This window comes from Grampus griseus, assembly GCF_964374135.1.
Source record: "Grampus griseus genome assembly, chromosome: 2".
NCBI classification, from domain to species: domain Eukaryota; kingdom Metazoa; phylum Chordata; class Mammalia; order Artiodactyla; family Delphinidae; genus Grampus; species Grampus griseus.
This window is the reverse complement of record NC_139018.1, coordinates 84212206-84226543: the sequence shown is the minus strand read 5'-3', so window position 1 is coordinate 84226543 and position 14338 is coordinate 84212206. Positions and strand designations below refer to the sequence as shown.

Genomic DNA, 14338 nt, shown 5'->3' with positions numbered 1-14338 from the left:
TGAGAAACGTATGGCTTCAGAAACCAATACTTATATTAAGTTCATTACTATTGCCAAAACTTGACAAACCTGTATTTTGGGTGTGATATTGTTTGAAGCTGGTTATTAAATAAAAGGAGACTGAGAATCTTGCTGGAAAGCATCCTTCAGAAAGACAGAAACTGCCCAGGCAGAAGGGTGTCTATACATCTTTCTGCATTTCTATATACATCTCCTTACTACCTCACAAACACAAGAACAAATTAATATATTTACATATATGTATTGGACCAAAGAGGAATTAACTTTCCCTACAAAATTATATTTATTAGGAAAATACTAATAGACACTATTTAAAAGAAGGCAAGGTCTTCGAGAAAAGATGGCAACCATTCCAATAGCTGAGTGCTATTGCTTTCTCTTAATAACATCTCTGGAATGGAGCAAAAGGAGGATGAGTGGTTGGTAGATAGACATGACTACCCCAGAAGTACCTGGTAGGCAGAAGCCAGCAACTAAAAATCACAGCCCTATATATGGAAAATGGCTAATGTTTTTGTCGGTGGTGACATCTTTTCTTATACTTAAAAGTTACTCCTTAGGGCTTGTACTGAAGCGGAGAGCACAACTTTAGTTAGGAGAAATTTTCCCTAAGTGTTCCACTACTTAAACCTTTGGTAGAAAGGTGAGTAAGTGGACAGCAGGCTATTTGAGGCCTTTCATTACTCCTGACTGTAGAAATTTAAAAACCATACAAATTAACTGTAACATCATCAGAAGAAATTTTAGGCTTCTATGACCTAAAGATGATTAAACAGCAATGGAGACTCTGACATAATATTGTTATTTAGTGTACTGTGCTTGATTTGTTACAACTGTAGTCCATGGGTCTACTGGTAGAAATGGCAGTTAGTCCTGAAGCAGATCTTGGTAAATTTGCTTGACTACATTCTTTAGGTAGTTGTCTTCCAGTGGTGCTTTAGACAGAATGGCAGCGATTTTATCTTGGCTGTAAAGAACAAAAGGTTACTTAATTTTTCTGGAAACTTGTCTTAATTTCAGTGCAATTCATATCAGAGTACAGTTTGAGTACAGTTTCTGAGTCTGCTAGGAAGCACAAATAGGTATTTCTGGAAATAGCTAGATTGTCCAGTTTAAACTGAGATTCCAAAAATAAGGCCTAAGAACCAATTCTGTATATAATTGTGAGGTATCTTGACTTAGCTGCTTTCTCTAGCTATAAATATCTGTTGGTGTTTGCTGATGGATTTGAGGTGGGCATATTCTAAACTCTGTCACTTTACAATCTGTCAGCACTGTGTCCAAAAAGTCACAAAATATACAGTAGAAATGAAATATTTTTAGGTCTGTTTCCGCAGACTAATTGAGAAAAGCACTATGACTGCACCATAAAAGTTGTTCAAATATGATCTGGACTAAGCTTATGCAGGATTTTTATCCTTCTTGATTCCTGTTTAGGTAGGGGTGTTCAAAAAGTGGAGCAAGTATAAAAAAATAGACCAGCTGTCTCCAGCATCCACTGGAGATAGCAATGAAGGTCACTGACTTTAAAAGAACAAATTCTTCAAAATGAACTCAGATAGAGGTGACATTTGGCTTTCACTATGGTCTATTCATTTTCTGATCACTTTGAGAGATCTTTCAAAAGATATAACAAAGGTAAAAAAGTAGTTGGGGGCCCTTTCCTGCTGGCCTTTTACTCACCCAATGTTTCCAAGGTGATTTTGAATAGAGAAAGGTAATGGGACAGATGGGTAATGGGCTGAGAGAGACAAAGTTATCTCAAACTTTGCAAATGCTGCTGAGCTGCAGAATAAAAGCCTCAATCTGTAAAAGACAAGATCCTCAGTTAAAAATACAAAACAAAAATAGAATGAAACACAAATACATTTTGCTTTTATACTGGCATGAGAAACTTTGGTATACATCATTTCTTGTCCTTATCAAACAAACAGAGAGTAAAACAACTGCAAAAAGGTATGATTATGGTTGTATTTTCATTAGTCATGAAACTCAATAAAATAAATTATCTTAATAAGTTTTCAACTAATTACTTACTGTTATAGATTGAGCTGTGTCCCCTAAAAATTCATGTGTTGAAGCCCTAATCCCCAGTACATCAGAATATGAACTAATTTGTAAACAGAGTCATTGCAGATTTAATGAATTAAGATGAGGTCCTCGTGGAGTAGGGTGGGGGCCCCTAATCCAAAATGACTGGTGTCCTAATCAAGAGGGAACATTTGGACACAGACATGCACACAGGAAGAATGTCATGTGAAAATGAAAGGAGCTATTGGGATTATATATTTACAACTAAGGAATGCCAAAAGACTGCCAGCAAATCACCAGAAGTCAGGAGGGAGGCATGGAAAAGATTCTCTTTCACAGCCATCAGAAGGAACTGACCCTGCTGACACCTCAATCTTAGACTTTCAGCCTCCAGAGCTGTGAGACAATAAATTTCTGTTGTTTAAGCCACCCAGTTTGTAGTACTTTGTTATGGCAGCCCTAGGGAACTAACACACTTACTCAGTATTATTCACAGCTATGTTCATTAGGTTATAATTTGGTCCCCATCGCTTTAAAAACTCAATCTCCTCTCCAAGAAGTTTGCAATGGCTCACTACCAGTGAGATTTCTTGAAGCATCTGGGAAAAATAGGAAAAAAAAAAAAAAAATGAGAGTATGAAAACATTTCAGTGTTTAGTGGCTCTTTTATAAAGAACCCCCCAAAGTTAAACAATTTAATATATTTATCATTTCAGGATACACTATTACATATATAAAATTTCAGTTCTGCTGTTTGGGACAGTTAACATAATTTTCCTTTAAATACTTCAATGGGAATTTACCTTGGGTACCTGATGCTGTGTTGTACATTTCTTCTTCCAGGATTGCCTTTGCTCAATGTACTGGAAAATAAGGTTATGAACTAAAAGGGAGGAAGGAGGAGCTTTATCCTCTGAGGAAGGGGAAAAAAAAATCAAAAGCAGAGTATTACTTATTATTCATATATTTTATATATATATATAAATACAAGCTAGAAATATTAACTAAAAATACCTTCAAACTACTAGGTGTCTAAGTATCGTATCCATTTTATTTTCAAACACATAAATCAACATATATAGTGAACATAAGACATTCTGATATAAACTCAAGCCTTTATCACATATAGAATAGAACTTAGTTAAAAGTATAGGCTTAAATGTAACATAACCCTGAGTTTAAATTCTGGCTTTCCTTACTAGCTGAGTGATCCTAAACACAATACTTACTTCTTTTGAGCTATAGTTCCCTAACTGTAAAATGGGGAGTAGTGTTGATGTAAGTAGTACACATGCCTGATACAGAGTAAGTACTCACAATGGTAATTTGTAAATTATGGAAATAGCTATTATTAACCATTGTTCAAGATCTAGTAATAACTTTTTAAAAAAATTTCTTTTAAAACCCACCCAATATTTGGAACAATACCCAAGCAGTTTTAGGTCTAATACACATTTCTAAGAACAAATTTTATTATTGTTGTTGTTTATATTTAATTTAGTATGTAAAAGAGTTCTCAAGGAGCAATATACACTTGTAAATTTCCAACAAAGTCTTGTTGGTTTAAATGTTTTGAACTTACCATCTAACAGAGATTGAAAATTCAGGTCAACAATCTTCCTACAAGCCTTGTCCAGGAAACGGAGACCAACTAGGAAAAACCAACAGAAGGATAGTATTTCTTTTTATTATCTGATTCAAAGCCACATATAACTCAGTACTTTAGAATCCTCCTCTTTCTGGGTAGCAAGGTTTTTTTTCATAGGCAGCTGAAGGTTTATCCTTGAATCATATTATTCTCTGTGTATGCAAAGTTTCCCCTGAGAATGCTGAACTATATTAACTGGGCAGGCCTTTAAATGACATTTAAGGTGTGGAACATTTTTGTAATTTATCAGGGCCTCCTCCTTTGATCCCTAACTTCTGTGTGAAGATAATATTATTTTCAGGAACCATATAAAGAAAATGACTATGACCTCCCCAGACCTACTATCTTTGTACTAATACAGTGAAAATCATGTATGCTTTCAGCATTATAGTAATGAATTTTAGGTAGCCAGGAGAGCTGATTGCTCTTCCAGACACCAGTTATCTCCTGTATCTCAAATTCTGATTCTTTTCACTTTGTTGATTATTTTCTATGTATTAGGCACCGTGGATATGACAGTGAGACAAACAGACATGATCAATCTATGCTCTAAAGAAGCTTACAACTCAGGGGGACACACAGATAATTGTACTAATAAACATACCAAGAACTACAAACTATAATAAGCTCAATTAAGAAAACTGCAGGAAGCAATGAGAACACATACCAGGAGGGCAAGTAGTGGAGGGAATGAGTAAAGGAGAGTCAGGGAAAACTTTCCTGAGAAAGTGATAATTTAGCTGAGCTCTTAAAGACTATTAGTAGACATTTATTTAGTGAAGAGGAGGTGCTATGGTCTGAAATTCATAGGCTGAAATCCTAATACCCAGTGTGATAGTATTAGGAGATGGGACCTTTGGGAGTTGCTTATATCACGAGGGTGGAGCCCTCAGGAATGGGATTAGTGCTCTCACGACAGAGACCCTGGAGAGCTAACTAGGCCTTCAGTCATGTGAGGATACAATGAAAAGTCTGCAACCCGGAAAAGGGCCCTTGCCTGACTCTGCTGGCATCCTTATCTTGGACTTCCAGCCTCCAGAACTGAACTTCCAGCCTCCAGTAGTTGTTTATAAGCTACTCAGTTTATGGTATTTTTAAAATGGCAGCCCAGAAGGACTAAGACAGGGGAAAGAGCTTCTAGGCATAAGAAACATCAGTATGAATGTCCTGAGGTAGGATGAAATATGACTGAGCATGAAAGACCATGACCTTTTAAGGAAATGAAAGAAATCCATTGTGGCCGATGTGCAGAGAACAGTGTAAAATGAGGCAGGAAAAGGAGGAAAAATTCAATTCATGCAGGGCCTTACAGGCTATATTAGTATTTTGATCATTAGTCTAAGAATAGGGGGTGCATGATAAACTTTTAAACAATCACTATTGCTACAGGAAGGAGAAAGAATTGGAGAGGAAAAGGAAAAGATCCAGAAAGACCAGCTATAGTGTTATTGTAATCATTTAGATTAGAGATGACTATTGATAGGGAGACACAAAAAAGTAGATGAATATTAAATTAAAATCAATAAGTCTTATTCATGATTTAGATATGCCTGGTGAGGAAGAAAGAGGTATAGGGACTTCCCTGGTGGTGCAGTGGTTAAGAATCCTCCTGCCAATGCAGGGGACAAGGGTTCGAGCCCTGGTCCGGGAAGATCCCACACGCCGCAGAGCAACTAAGCCCATGCGCCACAACTACTGAGCCTGCACTCTAGAGCCCGCAAGCCACAGCTACTGAGCCTGTGTGCCACAACTACTGAAGCCCACGTGCCTAGAGCCCATGCTCTGCAACAAGAGAAGCCACCGCATGCAATAAGAAGCCCGTGCACCACAATGAAGAGCAGCCCCCACTCGCCGCAACTGGAGAGAGCCTGCGTGCAGCAACGAAGACCCAACGCAGCCAAAAATAAATAAATAAAAATAAAGAAAGAGGTATAGAGTGATTCCTAAGTTTTAATTTTGAACCTGAACAGAAGTTGATGGTATTCATCAGAAAAAGAACTTTTTTGGGGGGTGCCGCACCATGCGGCTTGCGGGATCTTAGTTCCTCAACCTGGGATTAAACCCAGGGCCATAGTAGTGAAAGCTCCAAGTCCTAACCACTGGACTGCCAGGGAATTCCCAGGAACTTTTAAGGAGAATTGGGCTTGGAGGCTGGGAGATTATAAAGATCCTAAGTTTCAATTTGGCCATGATCACCCAGGGTTGGCCATGCTGAAGCTATCTGTTTCAAGAGAAAAGACCTAAAGATACTGACAGGAGATTTTAACAAAATAGCTAGGACTCTGTCAAGTTACCATATAGTGATGTCTACCTACTTTGATAAACCTACCAATACACACAGAATTTCCAATTAGCTTTTTAGGTTAACTTATATACAAAAAAACAACCAGTCAAGAATCATCAGCCATTAGAGTAAATTCTCTATCACAAAAGACAGATGGAAAAAAGGAACTCAGAGTAAACAGATATGAATAGCATGTTGATCCGTTATTTTGGATAGGCAAAATTTCTATCTAATGTAATTCGACAAAGGGTAACTTTCACTAGCTGAATTTTTATTTTATTTTTTATTTAATAAAATAAAATTCTATTATCACTAATTAAAGTGATCGCCTCTTTTAATTAAGATTTTCAGCAGTGCTTTTATTATGTCAATAGTTATTATTGTATTAAAATAGAGATATGAATCTTTAGTAAGTTTAGCCGTACATTTATGTGCAGGGGAATTATCTTATTCTTGCTACTCACCTACTGGCTCTCCAAAGGTGATGGTGAGTTCTACTGTGTCATAAAGAAAGGTGAATATAGCTTGATCATCACTCCACTCAATGACATCCCATTCAGACAAGCTGAAGAGAGAATAAACAAGACAAAAAAAACACTTTTTGAGATAAAAGAAGAGAGTTAACTTCTTATACCACCTGAATAGTACCATCAGCAGCTGCTGGAGTTTTCTACTGTCTTGGGAGACAATCATTATTTTAATTCCAATATTGTGAATATACAAACTTATGCTTTTGAAAGAAATAAGAATGGACTCAATCTTGAGTTGTATATCAGAGAAAAACCAAGTCTAGGCAATATAAAATATTAAATATTTAAAAATTATAATTCCATAGCTCTCCCACCTTGTATACTTTCAGCTTAGTGTTGAGTATATTAACTTTTTTTTGAGAATGCATTGTATTATAGGTTAAAAACAGTGATACACATTACAAACATATGTCAACTGCACTAGTGGATTTAGACAACCGTGAAGGTACAGGATAAAACACAAGTTAATGTCACCTACTTTTCCTTACCTCAAATGATCCAGTAGCTCTTCAGTTCTATTTGTTTGTTTTTGCACAAAGTCTATTTGAGCAAGGGTCTGCTTTTTCTGTACCTCCAGCTCTAAGAGATTTCTGCAAATCAAACCAGGTATTTAGAGAAAGATAAGGCCACTGTTAGAGAATTCAGACTTCATTAAAAGTTTATGACAAAAAGTCATGTGCTAAATGGCTCCCCAGTGAGGTGTATGACATCCATTTTGCATTCTTAGTTTTTTTTTTTTTTAATAAGCATTAAACTAGAAGTTTGGGTCTAATTAGGAAAGGCCTAAATCAATGGCGCTCAAATTGGGATCCATGAAGATATTCTTAGGGGTTCACATGTTCTTTAGGATTACTATTAAAATTTACATTTTCATTTTGATGTTAAAAATGTAAGCATAATGTAGACCGTAAGAATGCCCAACATAAAACTGAGACATGACATAATTTCAGTGCCTGCATTTGGTTTTGTTTAGTTTATTAGAGCTAAATACAACTTATAATTTGTTAGTCATTTTGCTAGCATCAATTTATTTTTAGCCAAATATTGATATTATCACCTGTCAAATTTACATTTTCAATTGGAATTTTTTTGGTTTTGCCATTATTTGTATTTGATTTCTTTTAGTCTTATAGTTAAATAAGATCCAGAGTATAAGACACACACGGGCTTCCCTGGTGGCGCAGTGGTTGCGAGTCCGCCTGCCGATGCAGGGGACACGGGTTCGTGCCCCGGTCCGGGAGGATCCAACATACCACGGAGCGGCTGGGCCCGTGGGCCATGGCCGCTGAGCCTGCGCGTCCAGAGCCTGTGCTCCGCAATGGGAGAGGCCACAACAATGAGAGGCCTGTGTACGGCAAAAAAAAAAAAAAAAGAAACACATACCTCATTTTATATTTATTTATACTTAAGTGCCATATAAAAGCAGTTTAATGCTAGATTTTCTTTAATAGGATCCTGATATTTGTTTTGTTTTGTTTTGTTTTTTTGCAGTACGCGGGCCTCTCACTGTTGTGGCCTCTCCCCTTGCGGAGCACAGGCTCCGGACGCACAGGCTCAGCGGCCATGGCTCATGGGCCCAGCCGCTCTGCAGCATGTGGGATCCTCCCGGACCGGGTCACAAACCCGTGTCCCCTGCATCGGCAGGCGGACTCTCAACCACTGCGCCACCAGGGAAGCCCAGGATCCTGATATTTTACAAGCTTGAGAACTACTGCCTTGGATTAATGCTCTGTAAACAATAAATGCTTAGAAAATACTACTGACTAAGATGGCCTCCAAGGTCAAGTTCAAAGTACAGTAGAAGCTCTGACTCAGCCTTAGTCAATACTCATGCCCTCAATCTTGTCAGTTTCTGGAGGTAGGAAGTCACTTAGCCATGTGAAGTTTAGCGTATTTTCTAACACTCAAACAGAAGACTAACCTTTGAAGCTTTTCTTCTTCAGTTTTCAGCTGTTCCAGTTCTTTGAAAAGAAAAATAAATCTATCAGAATGTACACATTAAAATATTGGTACAAAAATCATCTGTTTTATTGAAAAGTCTATCTCACTAATCTTACCTAAATAAATAAATAAACTCAGAACAGGGGATTTTTTCCCCCCATTTATCTCCTTAATTAATTCAGTTACCTTTCTCTGCAGACTTCATTTCAGAATCCCACTCTTCCACAGGATTGTCTTTCTGTTCATCCTCCAAATACTTAGTTTCTAAAGTAGACAACATGCATTAGAATAACTCAGTCAAAAATAAACAACCAGAAATGAAAAGAATAGATGGTCCCCAAATGAAGTGTTAAGAATATTTCACATTCATCTTTCCCTACCTTTCCTTGCCAAAAAAGCACTGAGCTATAATAATAATTTCATACTAAGACTTGCTTCTAGTGGCAGACAAGTGAACTTTGAGCCATATGGCAATGATCTCCAATAGCAGCTTCTTAGGGGACACTCTGAGATGGAAACTGTTTATATATAATTTGCATATATTAAAGTTATTGTTAGGAAACCCCACGGACTAAGCAGGAACAGATACACATATACAGACGCAAATTTACATTTTTAAATTTAATTTGTTTCTGAAACCTTGGACACATCCTTAAAAGCCTTCTCTCTCCCCACATCCAAACCCAAGTTTAGATTTTTACCTCAAAAATATTTTCTGAATCCACTTTTATCCTTTGCCACCACCAGGTTCCCTTAATATAAGCTATTGTCCTTTCTTAACCATATCAGTCCAATAACTACACTTAACTTCTTATAATTACTCTTGATCTATTCAAATCCAGTATCTACACTGCAGCCAGTGCTTAACAATCTTCAAATGGCTATTCACTGTTCTTAGAAAAACTCAAAACTCCTTAAGAGGCCCTCCTTGGCCTGGCCCCTAAAAGTGACATCTCCACTTTCATCTCAGACTGTGTTCCCTTTTGCTCTTTCTATTCTAGCCACATTGGCCTTATTTCAGACCCTTGTACTTGGTATATTCTTTCCCATAGAAGGGCTTCTACCTGTGCTATTCATATTGAATAGTCGGCTCTCCCCTCCCTTCTCACTTTAACTCCTACTTATTCTTCAGATCTTGACTTAAATGCCACTTCCTCAGAGGGAAGCCTCTCCTGACCTGACTAGGTCAGATTTCTGTTTCAGGAACTTATAGCACCATGGAACCACTCTTCCATAGCAGTTACCATAAAACTATTTAATTCTTATAATCTTTTCTCAGTATTGTAATAGCAACTTGTCAAATCCAAGCATATTTGAATGTGATCTCCCATGATTTGCAGTTGAAATAGTATTGTGGTTCTGTATATTATGTTTAAAAATTAAAGCATGGAAACCTTTCTTTGTGTATAAATGTTTGAATTAAAAGAAGGTAATGGGGGACCTCCCCAGTGGTCCAGTGGTTAAGAATCTGCCTTCCAACACAGAGGACATGGGTTTGATCCCTGGTCAGGGAACTAAGATCCCACATGCCGCGGGACAACTAAGTTTGCACGCCACAACTAGAGAGAAGCTCACACGCCGCAACGAAAGACCCTGCATGCTGCAACGAAGATCCTTGTGTGCCGCAACTAAGACCCGACACAGCCAAATAAATAAATAAATATTTTAAAAAAAGAAAGTAATTGAAGTATTGATAAATGAAAAGAAAAATGCTCCACGAGGGTATAAAGTTTTGTTTTTAATCACCATAGTACTCTTAGCACCGAGCACTATACAAGGCACATAACAGGTACTCAGTAATTTGCTCAAGGAATAATGAAGAAAGAAATAGGGAGCCATCCAGTGGTACCCAGAAAGAGTGTGGTTGTTGGTATTTTTAAAGATAAGAGAGAGGTGAACATATCCAGTGGAGGAGGCAGAGAGGTTGAATATACAATAGATAAGGGAAAATCAGTGCTATAAGATTCCTGAGAAGACAAGAGGGGCTGCAATTCAAAGTTTAGGTGGAAACACTGATCTTAGGGAAAAGGAAGGATGAAAGAATTGATATAGAGATATAAAAGTTTGGTTTGTTTGGTAGCAGAAAGTTTAGAAGTTCTGGCCCTAATGGCTTCTATTTTTTTTCATGAAGTAAAAAAGCAAGATAATGAACAAAGGGGTGGTACAGTTTAAGATTATGAAATTCATATACTTATCAATTCAATGTAGAAAACATGTACTAGGCACTTATTCTGTGCAAAGCATAGTGCTAAGAACTTTGAAGGATATGAAGAAAAATAAAAGCTGATCTTTGCCCCTATGGAGCTTCCAATTTACTTAGGAAAATAAACTATAAAAAGTAACCATAATTACAAGTAGATATGATAGGTAATATAAGAGGTACTAACAAAGTAGCCATGGTAGCTCAAGGAAGATAGAGAACATGTCCTTTGGTAAAAATAGAGGGAGAATACATTAGGCAAAGACAAAGTGGCAGGACTGCACAGAAATGACAAAATTTGGTTGGAATTTAGGATGTGTAAGGGAATAATAGTAAAATCATATAAGAAAGGAATATCTGAAAATGATTGTAGAGATTGTTAAATGTCAAGCTCAGGAGTCTGGATTTTATTTTGTAATAAATGGAAAGGCAGAAAAGTTTTCAGAGAAGTAACATAATGAAAACTGTCTTTCATAATCATTAATCTGGCAGCAATGTGCAGGTTGGACAGGAAAGAGACAGAATGAAATTAAGAGTGTAATAGAATAAAATTAAGAGTGTAGAAAGATTAGTTAGAAGACTGGAAATAGCACGTCAGAATTAATGACAGCCTTAATGTGAATGGGAAAGAACACAGGGGATACTGAAGAAGCAGATATGACAGGACTTGATAAGAGAGACTACAAGACAATAAAATTTCGAGCCTTTTACAGTTTATAAGAATGGTGATGCCGTGAAGAGATGAGAAAGAAAACTTGTTTATAGAGATAAGAAGTTTTCAGATTTTATTTTGGAAAAGGAAGACAATAAATTCCATTTTTTCACATAATGTTTAAGGTGATTAAGGACACTTTTGCCAAGAGGTTCAGCAAGAAGCTGGGAACATTAAGTCTGAACTCAAGAGAAAGAGGCAAAAGATGCCCTCACCCAAAATGATTATAAGCCACTTAAAGGCAAAAATCTGTGTATATCTTTTTTCTGATGCTAAGCACAGTATCTGGCAGGTAGCAGGTGCTCAACAAATGCTTGATGAATTTCACTGAATTTGGGAATTATTCATATAACATAATTGTTAAGGCAGATGAAAGCATTAGGGGAAAGAATATAGAAATGAGTAGATGATAAAATCTAAATGGTTACACAAGGGGTTAGAGAAGGGACAACAGAGGAGCTAAAAGGAACAGCTAGGAGAAAAGAATAGGGTCAGGGTAGTGCAGTATCATAGAGTTTAGGGAGAAGAAAATTTCAGGAAGAAAAGAATAATCAGCAGTGTCAAATGATGAAAGACATCTAGATGGCTAAGGACTGAGAGCTACCAAATCTGATGATGATGGGAAATTTTGTGATCTTTGAGAAAGTAGTTTCAAGATAATACTAACAAGTCGGGATCATGAGAGATCCAACTGAAAGGATAGATAATTTTCAAACAGAGGTAAGTTCATTTATTAAAACAACAACAACAACACAACATCACGGTCTAGGTTATGAAGAGCTTCCCAAAGAGACTTATTATCTTGGGCATTTCTTGTTGATTGCATTATGAATGACAGTAAAGGAGTTTTAATTTGCTCTAATTTAATGGCTCAAGCTACTAATACAAGGCTTCAGCATAGTGCTACCAGCAATGTGTACTGTAGGGAAGCATTTAGATACAATTAAATTTTCTTTTGGAAAAGTATTCAGGATACTTTACCTATTTCCACCTCAGTGAGACAGTTATCAATCTTCTGAAGTATGTTGTCCATCTCATCTATCCTTTTCTGAAGCTTCTCCCTCTCGTTCTAAACACACAATATCATAGACTGTCAAGTTAAAACTCCAAACAAAACATTATAACATTATAAGTGGTTCAAACTGCTGTGTCTAATTCATGAACAGGCAAATCTTAAAACAAAGATCAAAACTTCAAGTCTGGTCTTAAAAGAATTTTTTAAAGCATACAAAACAGATTAATATAAGTTCATATTTTGTGCTTTATTTTAGCATTTCCATGTAATATAAGATGTTAATATATATTACTTAAAAAGAGTTCATGAAAAATGTTCTATGGTCAAATAAATTTGGGAAACACTGGTCAAATAGAATTATAGCATTTTTTTCTTTTTAGACTAAAAAAATATATATATATGTATATTTCTGACCTTAGACTTTAATATGCTAGTTATTATATTTCTCCAAAAGGGGGACACTGCATGTAACATTTCCCAGACATTTTCAATGGAAAGTTTTTTTATGCAAGACCTTTCTTAAAGGATGATCATTTTGGGAAATGCTACTTTAAACACATGCACACACAAACACAGCTGAGTATGGACTATGAGGAAGATCATACTACAGCACAGTCCTTAGCAATGGAAGATCAGAATCCTGTATTGTTTTATTTCAGTATGTATAATGAATAACAAATTTGAGATGACACATAGGCACATATTAGTAAATATATTCTAGAATTACTCAAGATGCCAGGATTTACTACTTTCAATAAATTGAACCCCACCTCTTATGAACAATTTTAAGTTTTTGCCCAGCTCTCATTCACATGTCTCCTAAGGAACATGCTTCATATTCCATAACCACTATAAAGTAATTTTTTTTTTTTTTTTGCAGTACGCGGGCCTCTCACTGTTGTGGCCTCTCCCGTTGCGGAGCACAGGCTCCAGAAGCGCAGGCTCAGCGGCCATGGTTCACGGGCCCAGCCGCTCCGCGGCATGTGGGATCTTCCCGGACCTGGGCACGAACCCGCATCCCCTGCATCGGCAGGCGGACTCTCAACCACTGCACCACCAGGGAAGCCCCAATTATAAAGTAATTTTAATAGATCTTTCTAAGCTCTTAACTGTCTCAAATTACCTGAGCCGACTGTACCAGCTTGCTGTACAGGGACACTTTTCCTTGGTGAGTGAAGACTTTAGTCATCTTGGTAAAACGCGATTTTATTTTGTTCAGGTAAATTCCAAAGGCCTTCAGCTGTAAGGGAAAGTCAAAGATTACACTGCACTCAAACAAATGAGTTAGAGAAGGCAAATGGTCTGGGAAGGCTGGTTCAGCTGGTACCTGCTAAGCTTTGCCCATCCTAGACTCTGATTCCTAAGGCTTCTCATTTGCAAATTTAATACCATTTAATAGTTTAAGTCCAGAACCAAAGATTTCAATTTTGATTCCTACTTTTAATTCACTTATATTACAAATTAGAAAATGACTGGCTCTTAGTTAATAAAATTCTTTAATTAGGGCAAATATAAAATGAGTTGCTTATTATTTAATCAATTAAAGTAAATCTCTTCCCCATCTTAATCTAAGTGAAAAGCAAACAAGGAGGGAACTCAATAAATTTCAAATATATTTCATATATTAAATTGATCACTTAAGGTTTGAAAAGATTATATATTAATAATCATTCATGTATAATAAAATCTTGTTTACATATTATATCTGAGAAGTAAATTTTAAAGAACTCATCACTAATTATCAAGTAACAGTTACTAATTTCACAATAAACATTTTTCAAAATGTCTATACTGATTCCCATTCAGAAAATGAGAAAAAAGTACCTCCTCATCAGAGTAGTGTCTCACTTTTTCCCATAGGTTCCTATTTACATCAGTGAACAGTTTATCTTGGTTCAGTGCAGAAAGCTTTAATCTAAAATATAGAAAAGTTAATTAGCACGGAGTTCAGAAGTC

General features: G+C 36.6%; 1 protein-coding gene across 1 annotated transcript in view; it reads right to left on the bottom strand.

The window, feature by feature from the left end:
* Positions 1-888: 888 nt before the first annotated feature.
* The window catches only part of KNL1 (kinetochore scaffold 1), a gene marked incomplete at both ends in the record, with an annotated part of 56405 nt that continues 42955 nt past the window's right edge, over positions 889-14338 (bottom strand). Inside the window, 12 exons of the mRNA XM_082648294.1 lie at positions 889-988; positions 1705-1827; positions 2533-2651; positions 2856-2965; positions 3635-3703; positions 6449-6549; positions 7003-7104; positions 8436-8475; positions 8642-8719; positions 12349-12436; positions 13506-13622; positions 14207-14297. Coding sequence (XP_082504420.1) covers positions 889-988; positions 1705-1827; positions 2533-2651; positions 2856-2965; positions 3635-3703; positions 6449-6549; positions 7003-7104; positions 8436-8475; positions 8642-8719; positions 12349-12436; positions 13506-13622; positions 14207-14297 — 1138 coding nt within the window. The remainder of the gene's footprint in view (positions 989-1704; positions 1828-2532; positions 2652-2855; positions 2966-3634; positions 3704-6448; positions 6550-7002; positions 7105-8435; positions 8476-8641; positions 8720-12348; positions 12437-13505; positions 13623-14206; positions 14298-14338) is intronic.